General features: G+C 40.5%; 1 protein-coding gene across 2 annotated transcripts in view; it reads right to left on the minus strand.

The window, feature by feature from the left end:
• Nucleotides 1–14385, minus strand: part of bbs9 (Bardet-Biedl syndrome 9) — a 389410-nt gene that overhangs the window by 103056 nt on the left and 271969 nt on the right. For both annotated transcript variants that reach the window (XM_063039451.1, XM_063039528.1), the window contains exon 21: nucleotides 8423–8642. In XM_063039451.1, the coding sequence (XP_062895521.1) occupies nucleotides 8423–8642 (220 nt within the window). The remainder of the gene's footprint in view (nucleotides 1–8422; nucleotides 8643–14385) is intronic.

Genomic DNA, 14385 nt, shown 5'->3' on the forward strand with positions numbered 1-14385 from the left:
GTACTGATTCATGCTGGGAAAGGAATTTCATGGTGAAATCTCCAGTGAAAAAAGCCCTTGATGTGTCTTTTCACTGCTTCACACATCTGAAATGGACTGCGCCAAAGGACTGGATCAGTGGGATCATATTGTGCTCATGTGAGCACAAGCACTGCCAACTCTGACACTAGGCTTGAAATCAAATCTCAGAATGGGAGAAGAGAAGAACCATCCACTGATTATGGAAACCAAGGAAGTGATGGAATGAAGTACAACAAGCCTCACACTGCAGGGCCTGCTTGAGAGTTTTCACACAGAAACAGGCTCACCAATAAACTGCTAATCATCAACCACCCATTTACACTAATCACTTTTATTTTTATTCTCCACATGGCCCCATCAACAACTCACATGATAGATTTTTGATGGGTTAGGGCACCAATGGTTACGAGAAGAAGGCAGGAGAATGGGGTACTTAATGGTCAGCAATGTATGTTGGGCCAAAGGGTCTGTTCCTTTTCCATTTCTATGTTTATAAAAATGACACAGAATTAATTGTGAATCATATATCAGTAACCGAAAAGTCAAAATTACAGCTGCATGCATCTCCAGCTCAATGACTTATGGCAGGGGTCCCCAACCTTTTTTGCACCGCGGACTGGTTTAATATCGACAATATTCTTGCGGACTGGCCGACCGGGGGGGGGGGGGGGGAGGGTTGTTCAAGTAGGGTTAAACTCACCTCAACATGTCTTTTATAGTTAGGGTTGCCAACTTTCTCACTCCCAAATAAGGGACAAAAGTAGCAGTCAAATCCCGGGACACTTTACTCCAGAAAGACTACCATAACCATGAAGCCTTGCGCAGGTACCTTTGTGCACTGTATGTCTGCTTTACTCCTGCATATATACCTTCCATGATACACAATTTTTTTTTTTGGCGTGTGTGTGCGTGCGTGCATGTGTGATGTTCGTGGGATGATGTCTTTTTCATGCCTTTACAAGGCATGGAGCAAGCGAGAGAGACTGTGTGGAGCGCCACTTCTCACACAGACATTTCGCAGTATTTTTCCCTTTATTTTATGAGGTCGAGTTGCGATCTCGACACTCAACCCGGCATGGATGGAAAGCATACTCGGGACCGGACCCGGCTGGGTTCAAACCCGGGAACCTCCGTTCCAGAGTCCAACGCTGGTGTCATTGCACCACCAGCCCGGCCCCACGATACACAATATTAATTGTGGTTGCATCACCCTGATTCCAGGCTTCTGCTACTCTTGCAGGGAATGAACAATGAGAAGACCAACCGTATCAGAACTCTGATGTCACAGAGCAGATCCCCACCTGTGGAAGTCAGCCTTATGTTGGGATCAATGGGAGATGTACCATTAATAGTTGTCTCAAGGAGGACTATTATTTTTTTAGGTGGCTGCTAGTTCTGTGGATGCTGACAGTGCTGTGGAGTTGATCCTCCTTACACTGTTTTTAAGGCACCAAAACAGGTCTGACATTTCAGTCTGACAGCTCTGTCAGCGTTTATTCTTCCGTCAAACCTCTTATTACCCAATATACAACTGAGGCTACACTTCAACAGTATTATATTGACTGCAAAGCACTTCTTTCCCATTTATAGATTTATATATTGCCCGTTACAATAGGTTGTTTCTAAACACTTTTTTCATCTTGACATTGTCTTCTACTTCTCTTGGTTTTTCAGTTCCATTTGTATACATCTGTTCTATTCCCCTCAGAAGTTTCGAGTTCTCACCACTCTGTGGGTTCTGACATCCATTGTCAACTAACAATCACTGTCCAACAGCAACAGTTGGAGCAAGCTGGAGCAGAAAGCTTGCCCCTCCTTCAGCAATGCGCATCTTTGTTAAGGACTATTGTTCAACATCCTAATCTGGGACCTGTGTCCCTTGCACAACTGAACTAATCTGTGGGCCAAAGGGCCTGCAACTGTGCATTACAGTTCTAATGCAGTTGAGCTCTGCTGAATGTCAGTGTGCAGCATGCAAAGATTCTATTGCTATGACATCAAAGCAGTGATGTTTAATATGGAAACCTCTAACATTAATCATTTTACTTTTTCCAGCCAAAATAAGCAGGAATTAATTGCAATAATACATTATCAAACATCATTGTCCTTTTCTTTTACTGTAAACAAATTGAAACTCTCAGGTGGAACATGACATGTACATAGATGTTTTGCTTCTGCGTTAGGTATAGCACATCTATAAATGCCAGCAGCTGCTGCATTAGATTTTTCACACAGAAGACAGTGGGGCTTAAAGGGTTAAAGACCGAGTGCAGATTGCGTAAACTTGGCTTGTACTCACGAGCAATCTGAAATGATTAATGGATTCAAAAGGGAATGTAAAGAAAACTACTTCCTCTGGTGGGAAAGTTCAAATTGAGGTGGCATAATTTTAAAAAGTCAGCCAGGCTGTTGGGGATGAAATCAGGATACATTTCTTTACACAGCGATCATGGAAAACAGAAGCTTATTCCCCAAAATGTTGTAGATGCTGGGGGCCAATTCGTTGACATGCATTTTCAGTGGTGAAAGAGGCTCAGGGATTCAAAAGGCTTCTCATGTCGAGGTAATAGGGAGTTATGCTGAGCCGCCTCAATTAACCCAAAATATCTTAATATGAAACACTGCTCTAAACATTAATTATGTTCTTTACATGTTATTGTTGCATTCCTGAATGATCTGAGATAACAATAATGCAACTTCAGGATTTTCACACATGGCTGCTGGCACATCCTGTGTGAAGTGGGTTAAACAGCCTTGTTGGATGGGTTGTAGCAGAGCTGAGCCACAGGAACAATGAAATGCCTGTTCATTCACTTCAAATTACTGTAATATGCTTCAGATTCTACACTATTTTTTCATTATTAATTCAGAGCCATTTGGTAGTTCTTCATTTAACATGGAACTCATTCCAAAATGTGGAGAGGCCAAATAATTCAAAAGCCCTGCAGGATTGGTTGAGTGTGTACATAACCACTCAATGGAGTGACAGATTCTAAGTTTGGTATCTTTTACAGCGTTCCATAAAGAGTTTGCAGCCAACGATAGAACATGCTGTAGGTATCATTTCCTAACTTGAAAGGACTCTCAATGTTCTCAATTCCCTATCAGCCTGAAAGATCACACAAGCTTATCCCTATTTTAATGCCATTGATTCTCCCAGTATAGGGATGTTCAAATTTCAAAGTACATGTCACCATACTCTACCCTGAGATTCATTTTCTTGTAGGCATTCACATAGAACAAAGACATTCAATAGAATGAAAAACTGCACACAAAGACTGACAAACAACCAATGTACAAAAGAAGACAAACTGCAAATAAAAAAATTAAGTAAATAAATAATACTGAGAACATGAGCTATAGAGTCCTTGAAAATAAAGATGGTGGAATCTGTTCAGAGCTGAGGTGAGTGAAGTTATCCTTGCTAGTTCAGGTTGAAGGGTAATAACTGTTCTTGAACCTGGTGCTATGGGACTTAAGGCTCCTGTATCTCTATCCTGATAGCAGCAGTGAGAAGGAGCTTGAATGGTGAAAGGTCCTTGATGATGGATGCTCCTTTCTTTTGGCAGTGCTCCTTGTGGATGTGATCAACAGTGAAGAGGGCTTTACCTGTGATTACTGGGTTGTATTCACCACATTTTGTAGGTCTTTCCATTCTTGGGCATTGGTGTTTCCAGATCAGATTGCGAAGCAACCAGTCAGAATACACTCCACTATGCATCTATAGAGCTTTGTCAAAGTTTTAGATGACATGCATGAACATTGCTTGTGGCAGCAAGCACTCTCACTAACAGCAACACCTCTAGGCCCATCATTAGCTGGTTCTTGTTCTAGACTGATCTTAGGTTCAAATCCCTTGTGGAAAACTTATGAAAATGATCATTTTGAACCAGAAAAGTGGTGGATGGTCACTAAAATCCAACTGTGTAGTGGAAGGATCTGTCACCCTTGCCCAATCCTGCATAGGCATCACACCAACATCTGCCCATGTGATTAATACCCAAGTTCGGTAACAAACAGCTATACCACATACAGTGGCATGCAAAAGTTTGGGCACCCCGGTCAAAATTTCTGTGACTGTGAGTAGCTAAGCAAGTAAAAGATTACCTGATTTCCAAAAGGCATAAAGGTAAAGATGACACATTGCTTAAGCAAGATTACTTTTTTATTTCCATCTTTTACAGTTTCAAAATAAGAAAAAAGGAAAAGGGCCTGAAGCAAAAGTTTGGGCACCCTGCATGGTCAGTACTTAGTAACACCCCCTTTGGCAAGTGTCACAGCTTGTAAATGCATTCTGTAGTCAGCTAAGAGTCTTTCAATTCTTGTTTGGGGGATTTTCGCCCATTCTTCCTTGCAAAAGGTTTCTAGTTCTGTGAGATTCTTGCGCCATCTTGCATGCACTGCTCTTTTGAGGTCTATCCACAGATTTTCAATGATGTTTAGGTCGGGGGACTGTGAGGGCCACGGCAAAACCTTCAGCTTGCGCCTCTTGAGGTAGTCCATTGTGGATTTTGAGGTGTGTTTAGGATCATTATCCTGTTGCAGAAGCCATCCTCTTTTCACCTTCAGCTTTTTTACAGACGATGTGATGTTTTCTTCCAGAATTTGCTGGTATTTAATTGAATTCATTCTTCCCTCTACCAGTGAAATGTTCCCCGTGCCACTGGCTGCAACACAAGCCCAAAGCGTGATCGATCCACCCCCGTGCTTAACAGTTGGAGAGGTGTTCTTTTCATAAAATTCTGCACCCTTTTTTCTCCAAACATACCTTTACTCATTGTGCCCAAAAAGTTCTATTTTAACTTCATCAGTCCACAGGACTTGTTTCCAAAATGCATCAGGTTTGTTTAGATGTTCCTTTGCAAACTTCTGATGCTGAATTTTGTGGTGAGGATGCAGGAAAGGTTTCCTTCTGATGACTCTTCCATGAAGGTCATATTCGTGCAGGTGCTGCAGCACAGTAGAACAGTGCACCACCACTCCAGAGTCTGCTAAATCTTCCTGAAGGTCTTTTGCAGTCAAACGAGGGTTTTGATTTGCCTTTCTAGCAATCTTACAGGCAGTTCTCTCGGAAAGTTTTCTTGGTCTTCCAGACCTCAACTTGATCTCCATCATTCCTGTTAACTGCCATTTCTTAATTACATTATGAACTGAGGAAACGGTTACCTGAAAACGCTTTGCTATCTTCTTATAGCCTTCTCCTGCTTTGTGGGCACCATTTATTTTAACTTTCAGAGCGCTAGGCAGCTGCTTAGAGGACCCCATGGCTGCTGATTGTTGGGACAAGGTTTGAGGAGTCAGGGTATTTATAAAGCTTTGAACTTTGCATCATCTGGCCTTTCCTAACGATGACTGTGAACAAGCCATAGCCCTAACAAGCTAATTAAGGTCTGAGACCTTAGTAAAAGTTATCTGAGAACTCAAATCTCTTGGGGTGCCCAAACTTTTGCAAGGTGCTCCTTTCCTTTTTTCCCACTCTAAAATTGTACAAAACAAAAATAATACACAAATCTTGCTTAAAATGTTGAAAAGAAGGTTTCATCTTTAACTTTATGACTTTTGGAGATCAGTTCATCTTCTACTCACTTAACTATTCACAGTAACAGAAATTTTGACCAGGGGTGCCCAAACTTTTGCATGCCACTGTATAAAAGATAATACTGATGTAGTATCCTCTTTTAAACAGTTTAGACTTTCAACGATGCTAACTGCGAAACAGAAGGTGACAGATTTTAGCCACCTCACTCACTTTAGAAAAGTATAACAAATATGCTCCATCATGGCCAAGGATGGCTCCAATTCAGTGGACCCTGAGGTGCCCGAAGAGGCTTTTACGAGAACCACAAATTTTTCCACAGTGGGAAAGAAGGATTATGACAAGTGGGTGGGTGTATAGCTGTAAATTGATTTGCTCTTTCTGCCACTTACATGTGTGCTCCTAATGCAATGTCATTCTGATGCTCCTTCTCCACATGGTCATTGGCCTGAGATTGTCAGGAGTCAGTAGGAATGTTGCATTTCTTCAAAGAGGCTTTGTGCTCATCCATGAATCTTTCCCTGAGTGCCTGTTAATCTTGTTCTCCAGATTTCTGGCATCTGAAGTCTCTCTTATGTCTCTATTTTGCAGTTCGACTGCAAAGTGTCTTTGAGGTATCTTACTTGAAAATGTTTTCCTCCTCTCTTGTACAGGAATTTTGTGAGATCCTCTCTCATAGCTCCACCTCTGTGATCTCTGCTACTCTCCAGTTTCTCAGCTAACACCTGCTAGCTTGCGCTCCTCCCTCTCCCCCACCCTTTTATTCCGGCCTCTACCCTCTTTCTTTCCAATCCTGATGAAGGGTCTCAGCCCCCAAAACCCTAACTGTTCAAATCCTTCCATTGATGCTGCAAAAAACTAATGAGTTCCTCCAACATTTTGTGTATGCTCAGGCAGATTTCCAGCATCTACACTCTTTTGTTTCTCCATTTAGGAACAGAGTGTCTGGTTTAGGGACTTGGTGTTGGACAGGCGAATAACATGCCTGCTCAGTAGAGCTGCCTTACAGTAATTAGGGCCTCAATGAAAGGGATTTGGTCTGGGAGTGAGTTCCATATGTAGATTAACAAATAAGCATCTACAAACATTCAAAAATCAAGGAAGTAAAGCACTCAGACAGGAGAAAAATCACCTGTATAATTTAATTTTCTTCTCACTATTTAACATATCATAAGATCAACCTTGACATACACATACAGACAGAATGAGAACATGAGGTTCACGTCATCACACATTTATTCCTTACTTTTATTCACTCATCAAAAATGCAACTTCCTATATTTTCATTTGTCAAAAGTGGTTGCTGACAAATATTTTGGACAATGTTAACCTAGATCTCTTGAACTCATGGTGTAAACTGGATTATCAAGTACATAAATGACTGTCTAAACTGCCAAATATAATTGGAATGATGGCCCAATATTCTGAAGCTCAGGCTCCTTATCTGGAGAGTTAAATTCAAACTACACCATGAGAACTATGGAAATAAAATTCAACAGGACAAAATTAGACTAAAGACCTATTATCAGTATGGGTGACTACAGAAACTCAATGTAAAAAACCATCATGGGTCACAGGGAAGGAAAGTCTACCCCTCCCCTCCCCCACTTTAGTGAATGTTGCTCTAGGTCCACCTGGGTGATCGACTTTTATCCGTATGTATCTACTTTCAGGGTATTTATAAGAAAGGGATAAAAGGTTGTCAGCAACTAGAGCACTGCTGTAGCCTACACAGCAGAGTGTCTGTCTCATATAGGATAAGGCTCATTAGAATTGAACACTTAAATTTCAAACCATTCTTGTGCCCGCATCTACATTTTGATGTTTATACTTCCCTAAATTTTATGCAATGAAATTGTAAATTATAGAATGCTATATTATTAATGGAATAAAATAGGTTTTAAAACTTGAAGTAATTTTTTTATTGACCTAAAGCACAGAAGGGAAAAGCTAAATTTATGTTAGACCTCAGAAACTGGCATGTTATTTTTTGAAGTTATGTTCTATAGAGAAAGAAGTAACACTGGTACAAGCAACATACTGGGGTTTACAGCAACTGTTTATCAAATGGTAAGGGGCAGTGAGATTTGTTCAAATGCTGCCCACATTTGCAACATCCCAGGAATGAATAAAGACCCATATTCTCTGAATATATGACATTAGACAACTTGGTAGGTAAGAAAGAGAAAGTAAATGCAGGTGTTTACTCCTCCACAACGTGAAAACTCCTTAGTCTGAGGATGGTGGTTTATTCGCATTTGTCTGACAAACCCAGAATGTGAACATTTCTTCTAGTTTCAAACGGACATCAAGGGCAGACTATGTGGTAGATAAAATAAGCTCCCTGTTGCAGCATTCTTAAACTCTGCAATAAAATGTGTATGTTGTGGATTGGTAAAAAATAATCATTCCTCGCAAAGTTTCCTAGGTTAAAGATAAAATCCAGCATTCCAATGCTGTAAGGTTAAAAATGATTTATGTAAAGCCAACACAAATATTTGCTTGAGTGTATAGGAAGAATAAAATGCTTTGAAATACTAAAGCTGCCAACAGTCCAAAGGACTTAATGAAAATAGATTTTGCATAATGTACAGATTTTTAATTTTATGATTCCTTATCTTGCATTATAATAATCCTTCATCAAATCTGTTCTCACAAATTACAGCACATTATCTATTAGTTGGTTAGCTTTGCATAAACCATTATTCCTTTCACACAATGTGACTTATAGCAGATAAGAACATGTGTGTTTGAACTATAAACATTTACTGTCTACTGCTGTGACTTTCACACTGAAACGTACAGCCACATAAAACAATATGCACTCTTATTCCAACAGTAGTTCCTCTCCAAAGTCATCTTTACCTGGTACATTGATTGCATGCTGTGGGGCATCTGTAACTAAAGACAGCTGACCTCCTTTGCTCAGCCTGTCACACAAAAGGGTGATGTGTTTCTTTAACCTGCTGGTATCTTTTGGCATGCTGAGTTGGTTTGTGGGGTTCAATGCCTGGTCCTTAGAGGTTCTTGAAAGACAGGTTCTGAGTAAGTGAACGACAGCCGCATCAACACACTCCTCCCAGCCCTGCAAGGTCAAGAGATGGAACAATCATTGATTAGATGGGAGATTAATCTACAAAAGTTGCAATTTCAAATCTGATTCAGATATTCAACCACAGAACCATTTATTTCATCTACTGCTGTTTAACAGAAACTATGGATCCTTGTTCTGGATTGTTCCCTGAACAAGCCAAAGAATCAGGTGCCAAATTTTGCTTTTGCCAGAGATTGAATAATCCAAGAACATTAAAAACTATTTATGGAGGACAGAATAATTAGCTTACTCAGGGATTACAGTTTAAGTAAATGGACTGCAAATCTGTAAATATAGAAATACATAATTTTGCTTTGTGCATCTTCATACCCAATGCAATACCTTAATGACAACAGCTTCACTATTACATTTTCATTCTGTCTTCAAGGAAATCCATGTTCCGTTAAAAAGACCCTGAAATTTACTCACTAAATTGCTCTGCTTTTCCCTTCTTTACAGTGTTTCTGATAACAGGGGTCTTACTAGGCCTTTGGCTAGCTGATCTAATATTTCACAATATGTGGAGCTCTATCTTATTCTCAGACACTTAGCACATGACTACTTGCATCCCATTACATTCAGATTTGCTTTTGCTCATACGTGCCGAAGTGCTTCAGAGAAAATGGACTGGTTTGATTTTTTAAGTGCAGTCTCTATACTTCTGTATGTAAATACGTATGATCAGTTAACCTGATTTTCTGGCACTGATGGGATAAGGAGTCTCGCAATGTGCAGCAACCTTCAGTTATCAGTAGAACTCTCACCAAAGAGGGCTAACTCAATCCAAACTCTGACTGTTAACTCTTCTGTTTAATGAAAGCCAAGAGAATGGTATATTCTTCTTTAAGTTACAGCAGCCACGTTCTGCACACCATGCCTTGCAATTTTCTTCACCGCAGCCAGGTTGTGGTGTGAGTGAACCATATGTAAACTCCATTTAAAGCCTGGCTGTTAGCCACTACATGAGCTGCAATACTCAGTGAACAGGAGCACACTATAGAGCTGAGTTGTAACAATAACCGTCTCAGCCAGTAGTCTAGGTGGAGAGAAACAGGGAGACCTGCAGATGCCTTGCCATAATTTTCCATTGTAGCATAGGTCAATTTCCATAGGTCAATCAGGCTGGTAATTGAGAAGGACAATAAACTTAAGAATTTACAATGTCTCTTTATTTAAATTTAGAATAACATTGGTTGGATATTGGGCAAGTGAGCTGCTTTGCATGACTGTTTACGACTCAATATATTTTGTTTTTTAAATGTTAATTTTAATAATCTTTTCTTAACCAAATAGAACAAAGAAAATAGACAAAGTAAACATCTCTCCTAATTCAACCTTCCCAAACAATAGTTACGCTAGAATTCTACCAACTTAAAGATGGCTACTGAGATTCTTTAACCTATTAATAGCTGTTATCTAAATATAAGTTAAAACCGAAAACCAATAACAACTACTAACTATTTAAGTTGCTGTTTGAATTTTAGTGTTGACTAATTCAAAAAAAATGTTTGTAACAGTTGGTGTAAAGGTGGAATTTAGACAGGAATTGATGTTATGAAGATTCAAATAAATTGTTTGGTAGATTAACCTTCAAAAGGAAAGGATTGCATCTGCCATTTTAAAAGGTGATTATTTACTGCTGTCCAAATTAAATGTATTAGTCATTAATTAAATAGCCAGTGACCACCAGAATTGTGAGGTTTGTTTAATATTTCAATTAAGCTCAATTAGGTGAACAGGTTGAATATAGTGGTCTGTCCAAAAAAAGCGCCAGTTGCCGCTGATGGATATGTTAATTAAAAGGGCAATTAAACAGGGATCAAGGCAAAAATGCTAGGGAGGGGCAGAGGAGTTGGCTAAAAGAAATTGAAGTAGATATTACTAATGCTGAGAAAACCTGGGGAAACTAAACATGTTACATTGTTCCAGATACATGATAACTTTTGTTAAGAATTTAGACTACTGGTCCAGATAACTAAACTACGCTGATAGTGGAGTGATGTACATCTGTGATATTAGGTCAAAGCAGTTTCAGGAATGCTCCTATTTCTCATTATTTCAAGAAAGTGTGCAATGCAACTGAGAAACTGATCTTTCTCACAACTAAGAGAAAAATAAAATCTGTGTTTAGTGAGATATGAATAGATCATGAAAGGCCATGTAATTGAAACAACATTGTGTGTTGCTCTGGATTTCCAGCATATTCAGAATCTCTTGTATTTATGTGGCAATATAACTAGTACTGTACTTGATCCATCAAACAGGCAGTGAGCAAGGGCCCAGGTCCTGCAGAAAATAAGCATGGCACAGTGTGGAAGGAAGGAGGGTGAACGGGGTGGGGGGTGAGAAAGAGCTGGGACTGGAGTACAGTCGGCACAATGAGGTCTGTTGTTATTGTAGTTGGGACAAACAGTCTTCTCAACATTCTGTAGGATCAGCCACTGTTTATTCATAGAGTACAGAAGATCTGCTTCTAAGTGGGGAACAGGAGCTACAAGTTGCGGGTATTCAAATACTTTACTGCCTGTTGCAGAATGAAATGGCATTGCAGGGCAGCCCACTTTAAACATACCCCTTGTACAAAATGGTAGAACTCATCTCTCAGGAAACTTGGTAAGAGTTGCTCGGGCAGAGAAGGAATTGGTGTAGAGCAGGGAAGAAATGCTCCAGGGTCATTTCAAACTGCAACCTATTTATAAGCTATGTTAGGGCACTCAGAGAACACAGTGAATGAGGGCTCCAACCAAAAGGTAGCTTGTGTGGCAGAGGTAGAGGTGGAGAGGAATGTGAGATGGTATACACCAAGGAAGCACAGAATCTCTTGGTGGAAGTGGTAAAGGGAGCACATCAATTCACACACCTGTGTGAGTAGTGTGCCACACCTGTGGGACCCACACTGAACTTATTAACCAGCACAAAAGCCCTGACAGGTGGAGAGGGCCACCCAAAAAAAGTATTCACCCACATGGCCCATCAGTGGAAGAATTTGTAGTACCCACTTCCTGTTATAGGAAGGATATAATTAAGTTGGAGCGGGGTCAGAAAAAAAAATCACAAAGTGGTTGCTGGGACTGCAGGGTGAGTTACAAAGAAAAACAGGATTGGTTGGGACTGTTTTCCACTGGAGTAAAAGAGACTGAGGAGTGACCTTATGGAAGCTGATAAAATGATGGGCATAGATACAGGACAGATGATCAGAGACTTTTCCCAGGGTAGTGAAGTCTAAAACTAGAGGGCATAGCTTTAAAGTGAGAGGTAAGTTTAAAGGAGATGTGCAGGGCCTACTCGGGGAAAGGCTATATTAGATTGGCTGTCGTGTAATAACCCAGATCTTATTAGGGAGTTTAATGTAAAGGAACCCTTAGGAGGCAGTGATCATATTATGATTGAATTCGTACTGCAACTTGAGAGGGCGAAGCATAAGTCAGATGCATCAGTATTGCCATGGAATAAAGCAAATTACAGAGGCATGAGAGAAGAGCTTGCCCAGGTAGATTGGAAGAGGATACTGGTGGGAATGACAGCAGAGCAGAGATGGCTGAAGTTTCTGGGAATAGTTCACAAGGCGCAGGATAGATATGTCCCACAGTAGAAGTTGTTCTCAAATGGCAGGGGTAGGCAACTTGGCTGACAAGGGAAGTTAAGGACTGCATAAAAGCCAAGGAAAGGGCGTATAAGGTAGCAAAAGTGAGTAGAAAGTTGGATGATTGGGAAGTTTTTAAAATCCAACAAAAGACAACTGAAAAACCTATAAGAAGGGAAAAGGTGAACTATGAGGACAAACTAGCCAATAATATAAAGCAGGATACAAAAAGCTTTTTCAGGTATTATAAAGAGTAAAAGCGTGGTGAGAGTTGATATTGGACCACTGAAAAAGGATGCTGGTGAGATAGTAATGGGGGAACAAAGAAACAGCAGAAGAACTTAATGAGTACTTTGCATCAGCCTTCACTGTGGAAGACACTAGCAGTGTGCCAGAGGTTGATGAGTGTCAGGGAGCAGGAAAAAGTGCTAGGCAAACAGAAAGGTCTTAGGTGGATAAATCACCTGGGCCAGATGGACTGAAGAGATAACGGATGCATCAGTTGTGATCTTTCAGGAATCACTTGATTCTGGCATGGTCCCGGAGGACTAGAAGATTGCAAATGTCACTCTGCTGTTTAAGAAGGGAGGAAGGCAAAAGAAAGGAAATTATAGGCCAGTTAGCCTAACCTCAGTGGTTGGGAAAGTGTTGGAATCTATTACTAAGGATGAGTTTTTGGGGTACTTGGAGACTAATGATAAAATAAGTCAAAGCCAGTATGGTATCTTTAAAGAGAAATCTTGCCTGACAAATCTGTTAGAGTTCTTCAAGGAAGTAACAGGCAGGGTCGACAATGGAGAGGCAGTGGATGTCATTTATTGGATTTTCAGAAGGCATTTGATAAGGTGCCACAAATGAGGCTGCTTAACAAGATAAAAATCTATGGTGTTACAGGAAAGATACTGGCATGGACAGAGGAATTACTGACAGCCAGGTGGCAGCAAGTGAGAATAAAAGGGGCCTTTTCTGGTTGGCTGCCAGTGACTGGTGGTGTTTCACAGGGGTCAGTATTGGGACTACTACTTTACACATTGTTTGTCAATAATTTAAGACAATGGAATTGATGGTTTGTGGAAAAGTTTGCGGATGATACAAAGATAGGTGGAGGGGTAGGTAGTGCTGAGGAAGCAATGCAATTGCTGCAGGACTTAGACAAATTGGAAAAATAGGCAAAAAAGTGGTAGATGGAATACAGTGTTGGGAAATGTACGATAATGTATTTTGATAAAAGGATCAATAGTCACACTATTATCTAAATGGGGGGAAGGTTCAAACATCAGAGGTGTAGAGGGACTTAGGAGTCCTTGTGCAAGACTCCAGAAGGTTAATTTACAGGTTGAGTCTGTGGTAAAGAAGGAAAATGCAATGTTGGCATTCGTTTCAAGGGGAATAAAATCTAAAAGCAATGAGATAATGCTGAGGCTTTATAAGACATTAGCCAGGCTGTACTTGGAATATTGTCAACAGTTTTGAGCTCTATATCTCAGAACGGATGTGTTGTCATTTGAGAGAATCCAGAGGAGGTTCACGACGATGATTCTGGGTATGAAGGGGTTAACATATGAGCAGTGTTTGGCAGCTTTGGGCCTGAACTCACTGGAATTTAAAAGAACATGGGGGACTTCATTGAAGCCTACTGAATGTTGAAAGCACTAGATAGGGTAAATGTGGAGAGGATGTTTCCTATGGTGAGGGTAAAAATTGAAGGGCGACCTTTTGGAACACAGGTACAGAGGATTTTTTTTTATAGCTGGAGAGTAGTGAATCTGTGGAATGCTCTGCCACAGACTGCAGTGCAGGCCAAGTCTGTGGGTATATTTAAGGCGGAAGTTGATAATTTCCTGGTCAGTCAGGACATTAAAGGATATGGAAAGAAGGCAGGTGCATGGGGTTGAGTGGGAGCCTGGATCAGCCATGATGTAATGGTGCAGACTTGATGGGCTGAATGGCCTAATTCTGCTCCTATATCTTATGGTCTAAGATACAAAAGCCTGAAAGCACATCCCGTCATGCTCAAGGACAGCTTATGTCTCACTGTTAAAAGATACTGAAAGATTCTCTGGTACAAAAAGACAAACCCTTGAACTCACAATCCACCTTATGATCTTCCACCTTATTATCTACCTGGCCACTGCACATTCTGTGACAATA

Source organism: Mobula hypostoma, chromosome 1 (genome assembly GCF_963921235.1).
Source record: "Mobula hypostoma chromosome 1, sMobHyp1.1, whole genome shotgun sequence".
NCBI lineage: Eukaryota > Metazoa > Chordata > Chondrichthyes > Myliobatiformes > Myliobatidae > Mobula > Mobula hypostoma.